Source organism: Crotalus tigris, unplaced genomic scaffold, assembly GCF_016545835.1.
Source record: "Crotalus tigris isolate CLP2741 ecotype Arizona unplaced genomic scaffold, ASM1654583v1 scf7180000020352.946698, whole genome shotgun sequence".
NCBI lineage: Eukaryota > Metazoa > Chordata > Lepidosauria > Squamata > Viperidae > Crotalus > Crotalus tigris.
In genome coordinates, this window is record NW_024097981.1 from 487,501 (window position 1) to 502,457 (window position 14,957).

At 41.3% G+C, this 14,957-nt stretch overlaps 1 protein-coding gene across 7 annotated transcripts in view; it reads right to left on the minus strand.

Annotated features, from left to right (window-relative positions):
- Positions 1-14,957, minus strand: part of ADCYAP1R1 (ADCYAP receptor type I) — a 98,806-nt gene that overhangs the window by 11,859 nt on the left and 71,990 nt on the right. For all 7 annotated transcript variants that reach the window (XR_005559576.1, XM_039366770.1, XM_039366771.1 and 4 more), the window contains exons 9-13: positions 14,470-14,602; positions 12,198-12,351; positions 11,379-11,439; positions 9,659-9,728; positions 6,348-6,439 (exon numbers count right to left, since the gene is read on the minus strand). Coding sequence is in view for 6 of the 7 variants with exons in the window: in XM_039366770.1 (XP_039222704.1) it covers positions 6,348-6,439; positions 9,659-9,728; positions 11,379-11,439; positions 12,198-12,351; positions 14,470-14,602 (510 nt within the window). In the remaining variant the exon portion in view is untranslated. The remainder of the gene's footprint in view (positions 1-6,347; positions 6,440-9,658; positions 9,729-11,378; positions 11,440-12,197; positions 12,352-14,469; positions 14,603-14,957) is intronic.

A 14,957-nucleotide genomic window follows, 5' to 3' on the forward strand; every position in this document is an offset into this window, starting at 1 on the left:
ATGTTTATGAAAACTAATAATAATAATAATAATAATAATAATAATAATAATAATAATAATAATAATAAAGTTGGAAGGGACCTTGGAGGTCATCTAGTCCAACCCCCTGCTCAGGCAGGAGACCCTATGCCATTTCGGACAAATGGCTGTCCAATTTCTTCTTAAAAACTTCCAGTGTTGGAGCATTCATTGCTTCTAGAAGGAGGTTGTTCAACTGGTTAATCACTATCAGGAAGTTTCTCCTTAGTAATTCTACTTTACAGGTAGTCCTTGACTTATAACCATTCCTTTTGGTGATCAGTTACAACAGCCCTGAAAAAAGTGACTTAGGGCCGATTTTCACAATTATGACTCTTGGTCATGGGATCAAAATTTAGAGGCTTGGCAACCGGCTCATATTTATTTTGAAATCCCCCAGCTATGCTGGCTGGAGTATTCAGGGATTTAAAGTCCACAACTCTTAAAGTTGCCAAATCTGGGGAGCCCCTGCTTTAGTGGGTAGATGATGGCATAAAGTAGGTACAAGATACCATGAAAATGACACTTTTCTTTTTTTCTTCTGTTGGGGGAAATTTCAGAGTTTTAGCCTTGCTTTGGAAATGTATTGGGCTTTTCTCAAGGTGAAACCAAGGTAGTGACAGATTTTATCTTCCTGGGCTCAGATGGGGACTGCAGCCAAGAAATTAAAAGACGCTTGCTCCTGGGGAGGAAAGCTATGGCAAATCTAGACAGCAAAGCAGAGACATCACCCTGCCAACAAAAGTGCGTATAGTCCAGGCCATGGTTTCCCCAGTTGCAATGTATGGCTGTGAAAGTTGGACCATAAGAAAGGCTGAGTGCCAAAGAATGGAGGCCTTTGAACTATGGTGCTGGAGAAGACTCCTGCGAGTCCCCTGGACTGCAAGGCGATCAAAGCGGTCAGTCCTGGAGGAGATCAACCCTGACTGCTCTTTAGAAGGCCAGATCCTGAAGTTGAGACTCACATGCTTTGGCCACCTAATGAGAAGGAAGGACTCACTGGAGAAGAGCCTGATGCTGGGAAAGATGGAGGGCAAGAGAAGAAAAGGGGACGACAGAGAATGAGGGGGCTGGATAGAGTCACTGAAGCACTAGGTATGAGGACAGGAAGGCCTGGAGGAACGTTGTCCATGGGTTGGTGATGGGTCAGACACGACTTCGCAACTAACAACAACAACAAACCAAGGTTTGATGGGTTTTTGCCAAAGAAAACTCAAAGAATTCTATATTCCACATTCTGCAAGTACACTACTGAAATTTGATGAATCTGGCAACTGCAAAATAGCTCAGGGATATTAAATCAGCTCTCCCTGATTTAAATTTTCAGCTGTGGTGAAGATGGTGGGCTAGAACTGGGGACATCAATTTCAAATCAGAATTAATTTAACATTTAAATATGAGCCAGCCATGTGCTGCAGCTGCCAAAAATGCCAATGCAGTCCTAAGTTGCATCAACAGAAGGATAGCATCAAGATCACGAGAACTGATTTTGCCACTTTATACTGCATGGTAAGGCCACACTTGGAAAACTGCATCCAGTTTTGGTCAGTACACTGTAAAAAAGGTGTTGAAACTCTGGAAAGAATGCAGAGAAGAGCAACTAAGATGATTAGGGGGCTGGAAGCTAAAACAAATGAAGAACGGTTGCTGGAATTGGGTATGTCTAATTTAATGAAGAGAAGGCCGAGGGGGGATATGATAGCAGTCTTCCAATATCTCAGGGACTGCCCCAAAGAAGAGGGAGTCAAGCTATTCTCCAAAGCGCCTGAAGGCAGGACAAGAAGCAAGGGATGGAAACTAATCAAGGAGAGAAGCAACCTAGAACTAAGGAGAAATTTCCTGACAGTTAGAACAATTAATTATGACGCCTCCACAAGTTGGGGGGTGCTCTAACACCAGAGGTTTTTAAAAAGAGATTGCACAATGGTGCATGAACACGGGGTTGGACTAGAAGACCTCCACGTTCCCTTCTGTTTTTCTGTTGTGATTCTGTTTTTGTTTTTCTGTTATTCTCTTTTGGGTGCTCCATCACTGCAGCTCTTCAAGGCGAGATTGGACAAACATTTGCCCAAAATGCATGAGCCAAGGGTTGGACTAGATGACCTCCAAGGTCCCTTCCAACTCTTGTTAGTCTGTAATTCTGTAAAATACCCTCTATCGACCGGATTTCTCCCATCAACAAGCTTCTGCACTGCTCTAGATGTTAATATTCTACCTATTTTCCTGCTTTGCTGACGATGAACCATTAACCCTGACATTTAGAGAAAATAAGCACTCAGCGCTTGAATCGTCCATCAAAATCACAAGGATAGAAAACCACGCTTATAAAATATTAGGTATTGAGTAAACTACATCCGCCCAACAGGAAGAAAAGAGTCGTCAACAACTACAGGGAGTCTTCAACTTAGTGATCGTTTGAAGTTACAACGGCCCTGAAAAAAATGACTTATGATCATTTTTCACACTTATGACCATTGCAGCATCCCCATGGCCACGGGATCAAAATTCAAATACTTGGCAATTGACTCGTATTTATGACGGTCACAGTCTCCCAGGGTCATGTGATCCCCTTTTGTGACCTTCTGGCAAGCAAAGTCAATGGGAGAAGCCAGATTCACTTAACAACTGTGTTACTAATTTATCAACTGCAGTGATTCGCTTAACAACTGTGGCAAGAAAGGACGTAAGGTGGGACAAAATTCACTTAGCAATAGAAATTTGGGGCTCAGTTATTTAGTAAAGGACTAGCTATACTAAAGTATCTGAAATGACAAATCCTTATATTTTTATGCCATGGTAGCCATTAATTCAGCATTCATAAAATTTCAAAACACCTTTTTTTAAGTGGCCTATTGATCTGAGTTGATGGTTGGTTTTCACTTCTGTTATTCTGAATGGTTCAATGAGTTGAAGGTTTATTTCTACACTGGTTCTTTGACTTTCTTTTAATTAATTCCCCAGAATCAATTAATTGCGGTAGAATAACAATTGAGGAAATGATTAAATAATGAAGGATTAAGCGTTCAGTTCACTGGTATGGATTTTATTCCTAGAATCTCTGAAGGAGGCAGCTGTCTTTACTGGGAAAAAAAAACACCACTTCTCTTAAAATGAAATTTTAAATGGTTTATGTGTCTCCCAAATCCCATCACTTTTGCGGAGAGGTGTGTCCTTAAGGAACTAAATGACATGCAGCACAAGTAGCCAGCTCCAAATTATCATATTTCAGACACATTATATGAAAATCTCTTTCTTTGGAGAAGGCTCTGATGCTGGGAATGACGTAAGGGGATAGAACATCAGAAGAATAGAGTTGGAAGGGACCTTGGAGGTCTTCTAGTCTAACCCCCAGCTCAAGCAGGAGACCCTATACTTACTATTCCAGACAAATGGTTGTCCAATCTCTTCTTAAAAACCTCCAGTGATGGAGCACCCATAACTTCTGGAGGCAAGCTGTTCCACTGGTTAATTGTTCTCACTGTTAAGAAAGTTCTAGGTTGCTTCTCTCGTTGATGAACCCAAAGGTGCTTTTTCAAGAGGCAACTGGACTTTCTTTGTTTTTCCTTGAAGATGTTTTGCTTCTCATCCAAGAAGCTTCTTCAATTCTCTTCTCTCTAGACATCTCTCCTTGATAAACTTCCACCCATTACTTCTTGTCCTGACCGCAGGTGCTTTGGAGAAGAGAAGATGAGGATGACCAGCAGCAACGTGAAAAGAGGCACCATTAGAAGACTTGAAGAACAAGGTTGGAGACAGATGGTCATGGAGAAAATCTACTGTGAGATTATTAAGAGTTGACATTGACTTGATGCTTTGGTTCAACCAACCGGTGAATCAATGTGAAAATTCATCTCACTCAAGGAATCCATGATGTTTGGAAGGGTGGAAGGAAACAGAAGACCAGAAATAAGGTGGATGCACCCACTAGTGGTCTCTGCACCCGTTACTTCTTGTCTTGTCTTGTCTTCAGGTGCTTTGGAGAAGAGAAGGAGAGGAGGAAGGTCAGCAGCAAGGTGATGTGGGTACCATTAGAAGACTTCAAGGACCAGGTTGGTGGTAATGCATGAAGTCCATGATGTTTGAAAGGGTGGAAGGAAAGAGAAGAAGAGGATGACTAGCAGCAAAGTGGATGGGGGCACCATTAGGAGATTTGAAAGACCAGGTTGGAGAAAGGTAGTCATGCAGAAAATTCATATGATTGCTAATAGTTGACATCAACTTTATGCTTCAATTCAACCAACCAATGAATCAATGCAAAGACTCATCTTGCTTGAGAAGTCCATGATGTTTGGAATGAAGGAAAGAAAGAGAAGAAAAGGATGACCGGGTAGCAAGGTGGATGGACACAGTAGTGATCTCTGTGTCCTTTAAACTTCCACCCATTACTTCTTGTCATGTCCTCAGTTGTTTTGGGGAACAGAAGAAGAGGATGACTAGCATCAAGGAGATGTGGGTCTCATTAGAAGACTTGAAGGACCAAGTTGGTGACAGTCCATGAAGTCCATGATGTTTGGAAGAGGGGAAGGAAAGAGAAGAAGAGGATGACCAACAACAAAGTGGATGAACAGATTGGTGAACTTTGCACCCTTTCAAGACCTGAAGAACCAGGTTGTGAAGAGATGCTCCTGGAGAACATCTACGCATGGGGTTGCTAAGAGTCAATACTGACCTGATGGAACATAAATCAGTCAAATAAGGAACCAACTCTTAAAGTTATTCTGAAACAGAGCTGCAAAAATCATTGACGGGGATGTTCTATCTACAGCTGTGGCCACCAGCATGGAAGAAGAAGAAGCAGGGGTTGATTCTGATACTTGATAAACTTCTGGAAAGCTCCTTTTAGAAGCATCTGAAGATAGAGGAGCAGTCAAAAAAGTCAACATGGTGGCTTTATCAGGACCTTTTTTTAAAAAATCTCCTCCTGCAGATACTTTGGGCTCTTTTACATAGATCATGAACATTGTACAATCTCTTGGTATATCAAGTTCTTCTTCAAATGTGGCCTTCCCAACTAGCAAACCCCAAAGATATCAAAGTTCAGGTAGTCCTCGACTTACGACCACAATTGAGCCCAAAATTTCTGTTGCTAAGAGAAACGGTTCTTGAGTTTTGCCCCATTTCACGATTTTTCTTGCCAGAGTTGTTAAATGAATCACTGCACCTGTAATCTCGAACGGTCACTAAATGAATGGTTGTAAGTCAAGGACTACCTGTATTCCCTAAGGCCACTGTCAACCAAAGAAGAAAGAAAGGAAGATTATGTTTATTTGGGGAGAGAAGTCTTAATTTTCCTTTTTTTTCCAAATGCTGCTCTTTCAACAAAAGCTGCTTTTCACCCCCAAATTCTGTCATTTGGTGGAAGTTAAAAAGGAAGAATCTTCCTTCCCACGTACATTGGGAAAGACAGGCACAGTAAATCAACAATGTAAGACAGTGGTTCTCCACCTGTGGGTCGGGACCCCATTTGGGGGCGAACGACCATTTCACGGGGGTCGCCAAACAACACAGTCCGCCATTTTCCCCTCCTTTTCCTTAGCTGTGCTACTCCCTTTTATTCCACTGCCTTTTGAAAGCCAATAGAACAGACTCTCTTGAATAGAGTCTAATTCTATTGGCTTTCAAAAGCCAATAGGAATTGTCCAGGCTGTCTCTGCCCTGCTGAGCCCACCAAAAGTCCCATTCTGCAAACGGTGCTGCACCAGTTGAGTAGTCCTCGACTTACGACCGGTTGAGTAGTCCTCAACTTACAACAGCATTAAAAAGCTTAAGAACCACTGATGTAAGGCATGATTGATGCTTGCAATTGCTACTGATTTTATTTATGGACTAAAGGAAATTTCTCTCCCCAAGTAAACATAATTTTCTTTTCTTTCTTTCTCTCTGAGCATGATTGTTTTCTTACAGACGTTTCAGGACCTAACTAGGTAATATCATCAGGGCTAGAAAGGAATAAGATTTGCTGTCTCCTCTCCCTTCTAGCAAAAATGATATTATCTAGTTGGGTCATGAAACGTCTGCAAGAAAACAAATCAAGTTCAGAAAACACCAAGGACCTCACAGTCGTCCTCCTCCTCCTCCTCCTCCTCCTCCTCCTCCTCCTCCTCCTCCTCCTCCTCCTCCTCCTCCTCCTCTCTGCAATCTCCACTCCCTTCTAGCCCTAACAAAGTTATTTAGTTGGGTCATGAAACGTCTGCAAAGAAAACAATCAAGCTCAGAGAGCACCAAGGACCCCACAGTTCAACTCTCAGCTACAAATATTCTTATTTTTTTTCCTGAGGATATCTCAGAGTCAAAACTGTGGTGCTTTGAATATTTCACTGTATACTTACAAGTAGATACTGGATTCATTGCCGCCAATGTCTGGTGACTGGAGCTTCTGAACCAAGATGATAATGATGCCAACGAAAAGCAAAAAATTGATCTTGGAAGAGGGGGAAAAAAAAAAGAAATGAATCAGCCAATGATGAAGAAATCTGTGTCTTCCAATTAAAAAAAGGCAAAGAATTTTCAATCCAGCAGACTCATTTTTTTTTTTTGCAACCCACTGTTTAATTGCTAATGAAATAAAACATAAGAATATCTGTAGCACCTTCAATATTGCAAAACAATCATTCCAGGTCACTCTCAATTTACATTAACCATTTAGTGAGAGTTCAACATTACAAAGGCAGTGAAAAAAAAGGATTTCACATTTACAACCATTGCAGCTTCCCCATCCAAATTCAGACAGTTGACAACTGACTCATATAATGGCGGTTGCAGTGTCCTGGGGTCATATGATCCTCTTTTGTGACCTTCTCATTAGCAAATCAACCGGGAAGCCAGATTCACTTAACAAATTTGTTACTACGGTAATTTAATAACCACAGTAATTCATTTATCAATTGTGGCAAGAAAAGTTGCAAAATGGAACAAAATTCACTTAATAACCGTCTCGCTTAGCCACAAAAATTTTGGACTCAATCGTGATCATAAGTTGAGGACTACCTGTATATCCTAAGCTATGAAAAAGGTGACTTACAACTTATCTCCACAGTTGGTGAGTTCCCCATCTATCCTCTCATCCAAATCAACATCTTCATCAACGATTTGGACGAGGGGATAGATGGGGAACTCATCAAATTTGCAGATGACACCAAGCTGGCAGGAATAGCCAACACTCCAGAAGACAGGCTTAAGATACAGAAGAATCTGGACAGACTTGAACACTGGGCGCTATCTAACAAAATGAAATTCAATGGTGAAAAAAGTAAGGTTCTACATTTAGGCAAGAAAAACCAAATGTACAGGTATAGTATAGGGGGTACCTTGCTCAATAGTAGTAACTGTGAGAGGGACCTCGGAGTCCTAGTGGACAATCAGTTAAATAGGAGCCAGCCGTGTGCTGCAGCTGCCAAAAAGGCCAACACAGTGCTGGGCTGCATTAACAGAGGGATAGAATCAAGATCACGTGAAGTATTAATACCACTCTTCAATGCCTTGGTAAGGCCACACTTGGAATACTGCATCCAGTTTTGGTCACCACGATGTAAAAATGATGTTGAGACTCTAGAAAGAGTACAGAGAAGAGCAACAAAGATGATTAGGGGACTGGAGGCTAAAGCATATAAGGAACGGCTGCTGGAATTGGGTATGTCTAGTTTAATGAAGAGAAGGACGAGGGGGGACATGATAGCAGTGTTCCAATATCTCAGGGGCTGCCACAAAGAAGAGGGAGTCAAGCTATTTTCCAAGGTGCCTGAAGGCAGGACAAGAAGCAACAGGTGGAAACTAATCAAGGAGAGAAGCAACCTAGAACTAAGGAGAAACTTCCTGACAGTTAAAACAATTAACCAGTGGAACAACCTGCCTCCAGAAGCGGTGAATGCTCCAACACTGGAAGTTTTTAAGAAGAGACTGGACAGCCATTTGCCTGAGCAGGGGGTTGGACTTGATGACCTCCAAGGTCCCTTCCAACTTTATTATTATTATTATTATTACTAGTAGTAGTAGTAGTAGTAGTAGTAGTAGTGGTTACGACTGTTGCAAAATGCCCATGGTGATGTGATCAAAATTCAGATGCTTGGCAGCTTTCATATTTATGACGGTTGCTGTGTCCTGGGTCATGTGATCCCCTTTTGCGACCTTCTGAGAAGCAAAGCCACTGGGGAAGCCAGATTCACTTAACAACTGTGACAAGAAAGGTCGTACAATGGGACTAAACTCACTTAACAACTGTTTTGTTTAACAAAAGAAATTTGGGCTTTCTTTGATAATCTACCATCCGTTGCTTCTTCTCCTGCCTTCAGGCACTTTGGAGAATAACTTGACTCCCTCTTCTTTGGGGCAGCCCCTGAGATATTGGAAGACTGCTGTCATGTCCCCCCTCGTCCTTCTCTTCATTAGACTAAACACACCCAATTCCAGCAACTGTTCATCATACTATTTAGACTCCAGTTCCCTGATCATCTTTGTTGCTCTTTTCTGCACTCTTTCTGGAGTCTCAACACCTTTTTTATATTGTGGTGACCAAAACAGTATCCTCCATTTGTTTCATATCGGTATCTGGATATAGATTTGACGTCAGTTACATGAAGGTTTATCAATCATGTGTAAAATTACACTGGTACTCCCCAGTGCTTTGCAAGGCTTGGTTCCAAAGTTGCAGATATGGAACAAAGAACCATAGAGTTGAAAGGGATCTCAGAGGTCTACTAGTCCAACTGGCTGCTCAAGGCTGGAGAACTGATACCATCCTAGGTGAATGGTTGTCCAGTCTATTTTTGAAAACTTCCAATGTTGAAGCACCCACAAAATCTGGAGGCAAGCTGTTCCATTGTTTAATTGTTCTAATATTGGGAAATTTCTCCTTAGTTCTAGGTTGCTTCTCTCTTTGGTGAGTTTCCATCTATTGCTTCTTGTCCTGCCCTCAGGCGCTTTGGAGAATAGCTTGACTCCCTCTTCTTTGGGGCAGCCCCTCAAAAATTAGAAGATGGCTATCATGTCCCCCCTCGTCCTTCTCTTCATTAAACTAGACATTCCTGGTCCCCACAACCATTCATTGTATGTTTTAGCCTCCAGACATCATCTTTGTTGCTCTTCTCTGCACTCTTTCTAGGGCAGTGGTTCTCAACCTGTGGGTTGGGACCCCATTTGGGGTCGAACAACCATTTCACAGGGGTCGCCAAACAACGCAGTCTGCCATTTCCCCCCCCCCCTTTTCCTTAGCTGTGCTACTCCCTTTTATTCTATTGGCTTTTGAAAGCCAATAGAATAGACTCTCTTGAATAGAGTCTCATTCTATTGGCTTTCAAAAGCCAATAGGAATTGTCCAGGCTGTCTCTGCCCTGCTGAGCTCGCCAAAAGTCCCATTCTGCAAACGGTGCTGCACCAGTTGAGTAGTCCTCGACTTACGACCGATTGAGTAGTCCTTGACTTATGATCGGTTGGGGTTCGTGGCATTAAAAAGGTTGAAAACCACTGTTCTAGGGTCTCAACCTCTTTTTTGGATTGTGGTGACCAAAACTGGATGCAGTATTCCAAGTGTGGCCTTATCAGTGTGGTATAAAGTCACACCCTAGATTTTAACCTTACTTAAGTGTGGATTCACGTTGAGCTGTGGCCAATAGCTGGACCATCCTCACATCCTAAATGGACTTACCATTATGGACGCCACAACTGGACCTTTGATCACCCACCATAAAGCCGTGTTGTCGTTTATGTCCCAACATCTGATGGGAAAAGAAGAAAGGCAGTCAAGAGGACTTAGGAATAAAATTAAAATTGCCCGCCCAGAACAAATACAGGCAGTCCTTGATTTACAGCCATTCATTTAGTGACAGTTCAAAGTTACAATGGCTCTGAAAAAAGTGATCTATGAGCACTCCTCACATTTACGACTTTTGCAGCATCCCAAATCATTAAAATTTGGCAATCAATGTATTTTTATGATTGCAGCATCCTGGAGTCATTTGACCATTTGTATCCTCCCCAGCTGGCTTCCTACAAGCAAAGTCAATGATGGAAGCCGGATTCACTTAACGGCCATGTGATTCACTTAGCAACTGTGGCAAAAAAAATCATAAAATCGGGCACGACTCACTTAACAACTGCCTTGCTTAGCAATGGACATTCTGGATCAATTATAAGCTGAGGAATACTTGTACATCTTAAAGGAAATCTAATCCTTTATTCTTTGAAGACTCACCTGATTCTTGGATACAGTATTAACTAAATTCTAATTCTTTTAATACAGGTAGTCCTCAACAGTTCATTTAGTGACCGTTCAAAGTGATTTATGACAATTTTTCACACTTATGACTGTTGCGTCATCCCCATGGTCACGTGATCAAAATTCAGATGCTTGGCAATTGACTCATACTTATGACGCCTGCAGCATCCTAGGGTAACATGATCCCCTTTTGTGACCTTCTGGAAGCAAAGTCAGTGGGGAAGCTGGATTCACTTAACCATTGTGGTATTAATTTACCAAATGCAATCATTCCCTTGACAACTTGTGGCAAGAAAAGTCGTAAAATGGGACAAAACTCCCTTAACAAATGTCTCACTTAGCAACAGAAATTTTGGGCTCGGTTGGGGTCGTAAGTTGAGGATTATATGTATTAATTAAAACTCAGCTAGTTCTAAGTACACATTTTAGGGATTCCTTTCCTTCTCATGTGTTTTACGCATCTACTTCTTAGCTTCTTAAATCATGTAGAAAATGCAAAATAGTCACTCAGCACCAGTATCCAGATTATTCATTACAGGTTGTCCCCAACTTATGACTGATCGCTTAGTGACTGTTCCAAGTTATGTCTTCCCTAGAGCTATCTACGAGCTTGTTTCAAAGTTACAACGACCAGCCCCCATGGTCACATGATTGCATTTTGAGTAGTTAGTGATCAGCCCAAATTTATGGCTATTTGCAGTCATGTGACCTCCATTTATGAGATATTTTTTGGGGAGAAACCAGTGTTTAATTCCAATTTCCAGGAAAAAAACCCCCGCCCATTAGGTACAATGGTTTCACTTAAAGACCGCATGGTTCCTTTAATGACCATTAAAAAAAGGTGACCCTCTTTAACAACCAAGGCCTGCCGCAACTTACACCCATAATTCCAACCCAACTACAGTCATAGGTCAAGGGCTACCTGTATTCTATCTCTCTTTCTCTTACACAAACACAAATAGACAGACAGACAAAGACACCGTATTAACACCACAACGGAGAGATTAACAAAGTCACAATCATTTGATTAACCAAAATTGATGGCAGTTGTGCAGTCTTGACCTCCCCAAAGTCTGAAGGACAGTGCGCAAAACCTTGCCAGTTTTGTACCCGCTGTGATGCCAAGGAAGAGGTGTGCCATGCCACCTACCCAACATCATTGAAGTGAAGCCGAAGGACAGCCCAGACTGTGACACAAATGGTTGGAGTTCCTGGAGGAGAGGAGAAGAAACGTGACGGCGCCTGGGACAATTAGATGTTTTCCAGTCAAAAATGGAATTTAGGTTGGCATTCACTGGCCTAATAACCATCATTGTTGTTATTATTATTTACACACAGTCAACCAGGTAGGTTTGACTGGATCTGCTACTTCAGAGTAGGGGATCCTTCCCAAGGATCTAGAATAGTTACAGATAATGTGATGGCTAGCACAGGCAGTCCTCGACTTTTAACAACTGCCTTGCTTAGCTATGAACATCCTGGGGTCCCAGTTGTGGCCATACATTGAGGACTACCTGTAAATGAGTCTGCAACCCTACTAGAACTGATAATGTAACTTAGTTGGGTCATGAAACATTTGCTCAGGACACATCAAGGACTCCATAATCCTCCTCCTCCTCCTCCTCCTCCTCTCCATAAACCTCACTCCTTCATAGCATTGATGTTCTTACTTAGTTGGGTTAGGAAACATCTGCAAGAAATCACTAAGCTCAGAGAGCACCAAGAACTCCATAGTTCTTCTCCTTATCTCCCATTCTCTCCTCCTCCTCCTCCTCCTCCTCCTCCTCCTCCTCCTCTTCCTCCTCCTCCTCCTCCTCTTCCTCCTCCTCCTCCTCCCTGTAAACTCCACTCCCTTCTAGCACTGATGATGTTCCCTAATTGGGTTATGAAACCACCATGCTCAGAGAGCACCAAAGACTCTACAATTCAACTCTGAGCTAAAATGTCCTCTTCTGAAAAAAGCACTTACCCCAGCCAATGATAGTGTACCAGTAGAAGTATCTCCTCTCTGGAAAGAAGGTTTCCACAAGTAACGTAAAGAGGTACAGCCCCTCAATGAAAAGCCAGAAATAGTTGGACATCACACAGTAGTGGAAGAAGACCATCACCGCCTTGCATTCCACCTATGGAGGACAACCACCATTTTAGGCCAGCTTTTCCTTCAGATGAATAATTCCCATCTCCATTTGCTAGACCAGGGATCTCCATGACTGGTTGAGGAGTTCTGGGAGTTCACAAGTCTTAAGTTGCCAAATTTGGAGACCCCTGTGCTAGATTATCCCTTCTACCATTCCTTGTCAGAAGCTGTGCAAAATACTCATGATGAAAGTATCAAGCAATCAAACAGCTGATAGATTGGGAAGTGGCTCTATCTATCTATTTATCTATCTATCTATCTATCTATCTATCTATCTATCTATCTATCTACATCTCTTTTCTCTCTCTATCCATCTATCTAACATCTCTCTCTATTATCTATTAGCTCTCTCGCTCTATCTACTTACATCTCTCTCTCTATTATCTCTCTCTCTCTCTCTCTCTATCTATCTATCTATCTATCTATCTATCCATCTAACATCTCTCTCTCTATTATCTATTAGCTCTCTTGCTCTATCTACTTACATCTCTTTCTCTCTATTATCTATCTCTCTCTATCTCTCTATCCATCTAACATCTCTCTCTCTATTATCTATTAGCGCTCTCACTCTCTCTATCTACTTACATCTCTCTCTCTCTATTATCTATCTATCTATCTATCTATCTATCTATCTATCTATCTGTTATCTATTAGCTCTCTCTCTCTATCTACTTACATCTCTCTCTTTATCTTCTATCATCTGTCATCTATCTATCTATCTATCTATCTATCTATCTATCTATCTATCTATCATCAATCTATCTATCTATCTACCTACCTACCTACCTATCTATCATCTCTCTCTTATCTATTAGCTCTCTCTCTCGGTCTCTATCTATCTACTTATATTTCTCTCTATCTTATTGTCTGTCTGTCTGTCTGTCTGTCTCTCTACTTGCATATCTGTCTGTCTATCTATCTATCTATCTATCTATCTATCTATCTATCTATCTATCTATCTATCTATCTACATCTCTTTTCTCTCTCTATCCATCTATCTAACATCTCTCTCTATTATCTATTAGCTCTCTCGCTCTATCTACTTACATCTCTCTCTCTATTATCTCTCTCTCTCTCTCTCTCTATCTATCTATCTATCTATCTATCTATCCATCTAACATCTCTCTCTCTATTATCTATTAGCTCTCTTGCTCTATCTACTTACATCTCTTTCTCTCTATTATCTATCTCTCTCTATCTCTCTATCCATCTAACATCTCTCTCTCTATTATCTATTAGCGCTCTCACTCTCTCTATCTACTTACATCTCTCTCTCTCTATTATCTATCTATCTATCTATCTATCTATCTGTTATCTATTAGCTCTCTCTCTCTATCTACTTACATCTCTCTCTTTATCTTCTATCATCTGTCATCTATCTATCTATCTATCTCTCTATCTATCTATCTATCCATCAATCTATCTATCTATCTACCTACCTACCTACCTATCTATCATCTCTCTCTTATCTATTAGCTCTCTCTCTCGGTCTCTATCTATCTACTTATATTTCTCTCTATCTTATTGTCTGTCTGTCTGTCTGTCTGTCTCTCTACTTGCATATCTGTCTGTCTATCTATCTATCTATCTATCTATCTATCTATCTATCTATCTATCTATCTATCTATCTATCTATCTATCTATCATTAGTAGCTGGAATAGTAAAGTGGGCCAGAACTCACATTTGTAGTTAATTGGTTGCTGGCCCCTGCATGAGGCGATCTACGCTATGATTGGTTGTTGGGTGTAAAGGGGGAGTTTCCCTTTTTCCCTGCCTTTTTTCTTCTGTGTGTTCTTCTGCTGTTAATTTTACCTCATGATATCCCTGTGCACCTGACTATCTTGTCTGCTGTAAATATAAATGTTAAATATATTTATTTATATAAAACTACAAGTTTGTGTCAGCATTTCCGACTTTATTTGGACAGCTGCTATGCAATCCCTTCACACAAAACATAGCTTTGTTAGAAGGCCACAGTTTTCCACAGAGAAGGGTCCAAAATAGCATGGCTGCCGCAACCATATTTACTAGATCTTTCCAACAGAGTTGACAAGAATTGAACATAAGATTCTCTTGTGGACTCGGCCTCTCGGCATGATTTACCGTTGAGATAAGACAGTGGTTGCTGTCTTGTTCAGCATAGAGGATCCCGTCTTTAATGAAGACCGAAATGGCGCGCAGAATGAACGAAACAAAAAGATTCATATGAATAAAATTCCGGGTGCAATGCAGTTTCCTAATAGGAAAGAAAAAGAAAAGGGATTTTAAGAAATGGGGAAGAAAGATCGTGTCACATTTGCAAAGCATTCTCTGTATTGTCTTCCTATGTCTATGGGTGGACCACAATTGATGCCAAAATTACTGTTGTTAAGCGAGGTAGTTGTTAAGTGAGCATTGCCCCAATGGATGACCTTTCTTGCCAGAGTTGATAAGTTAGTAAAACGGTTGTTAAGTGAATCTGGCTTCCCCAGTGACTCTGCTTGCCAGAAGGTCGTAAAAGAAGGTCACAGCAATGGTCATAAATATGAGCCAGTTGCTAAATATCCAAATTTTCATCATGTGCCTATAGGGATGCTGCAATGGTTGTAAAT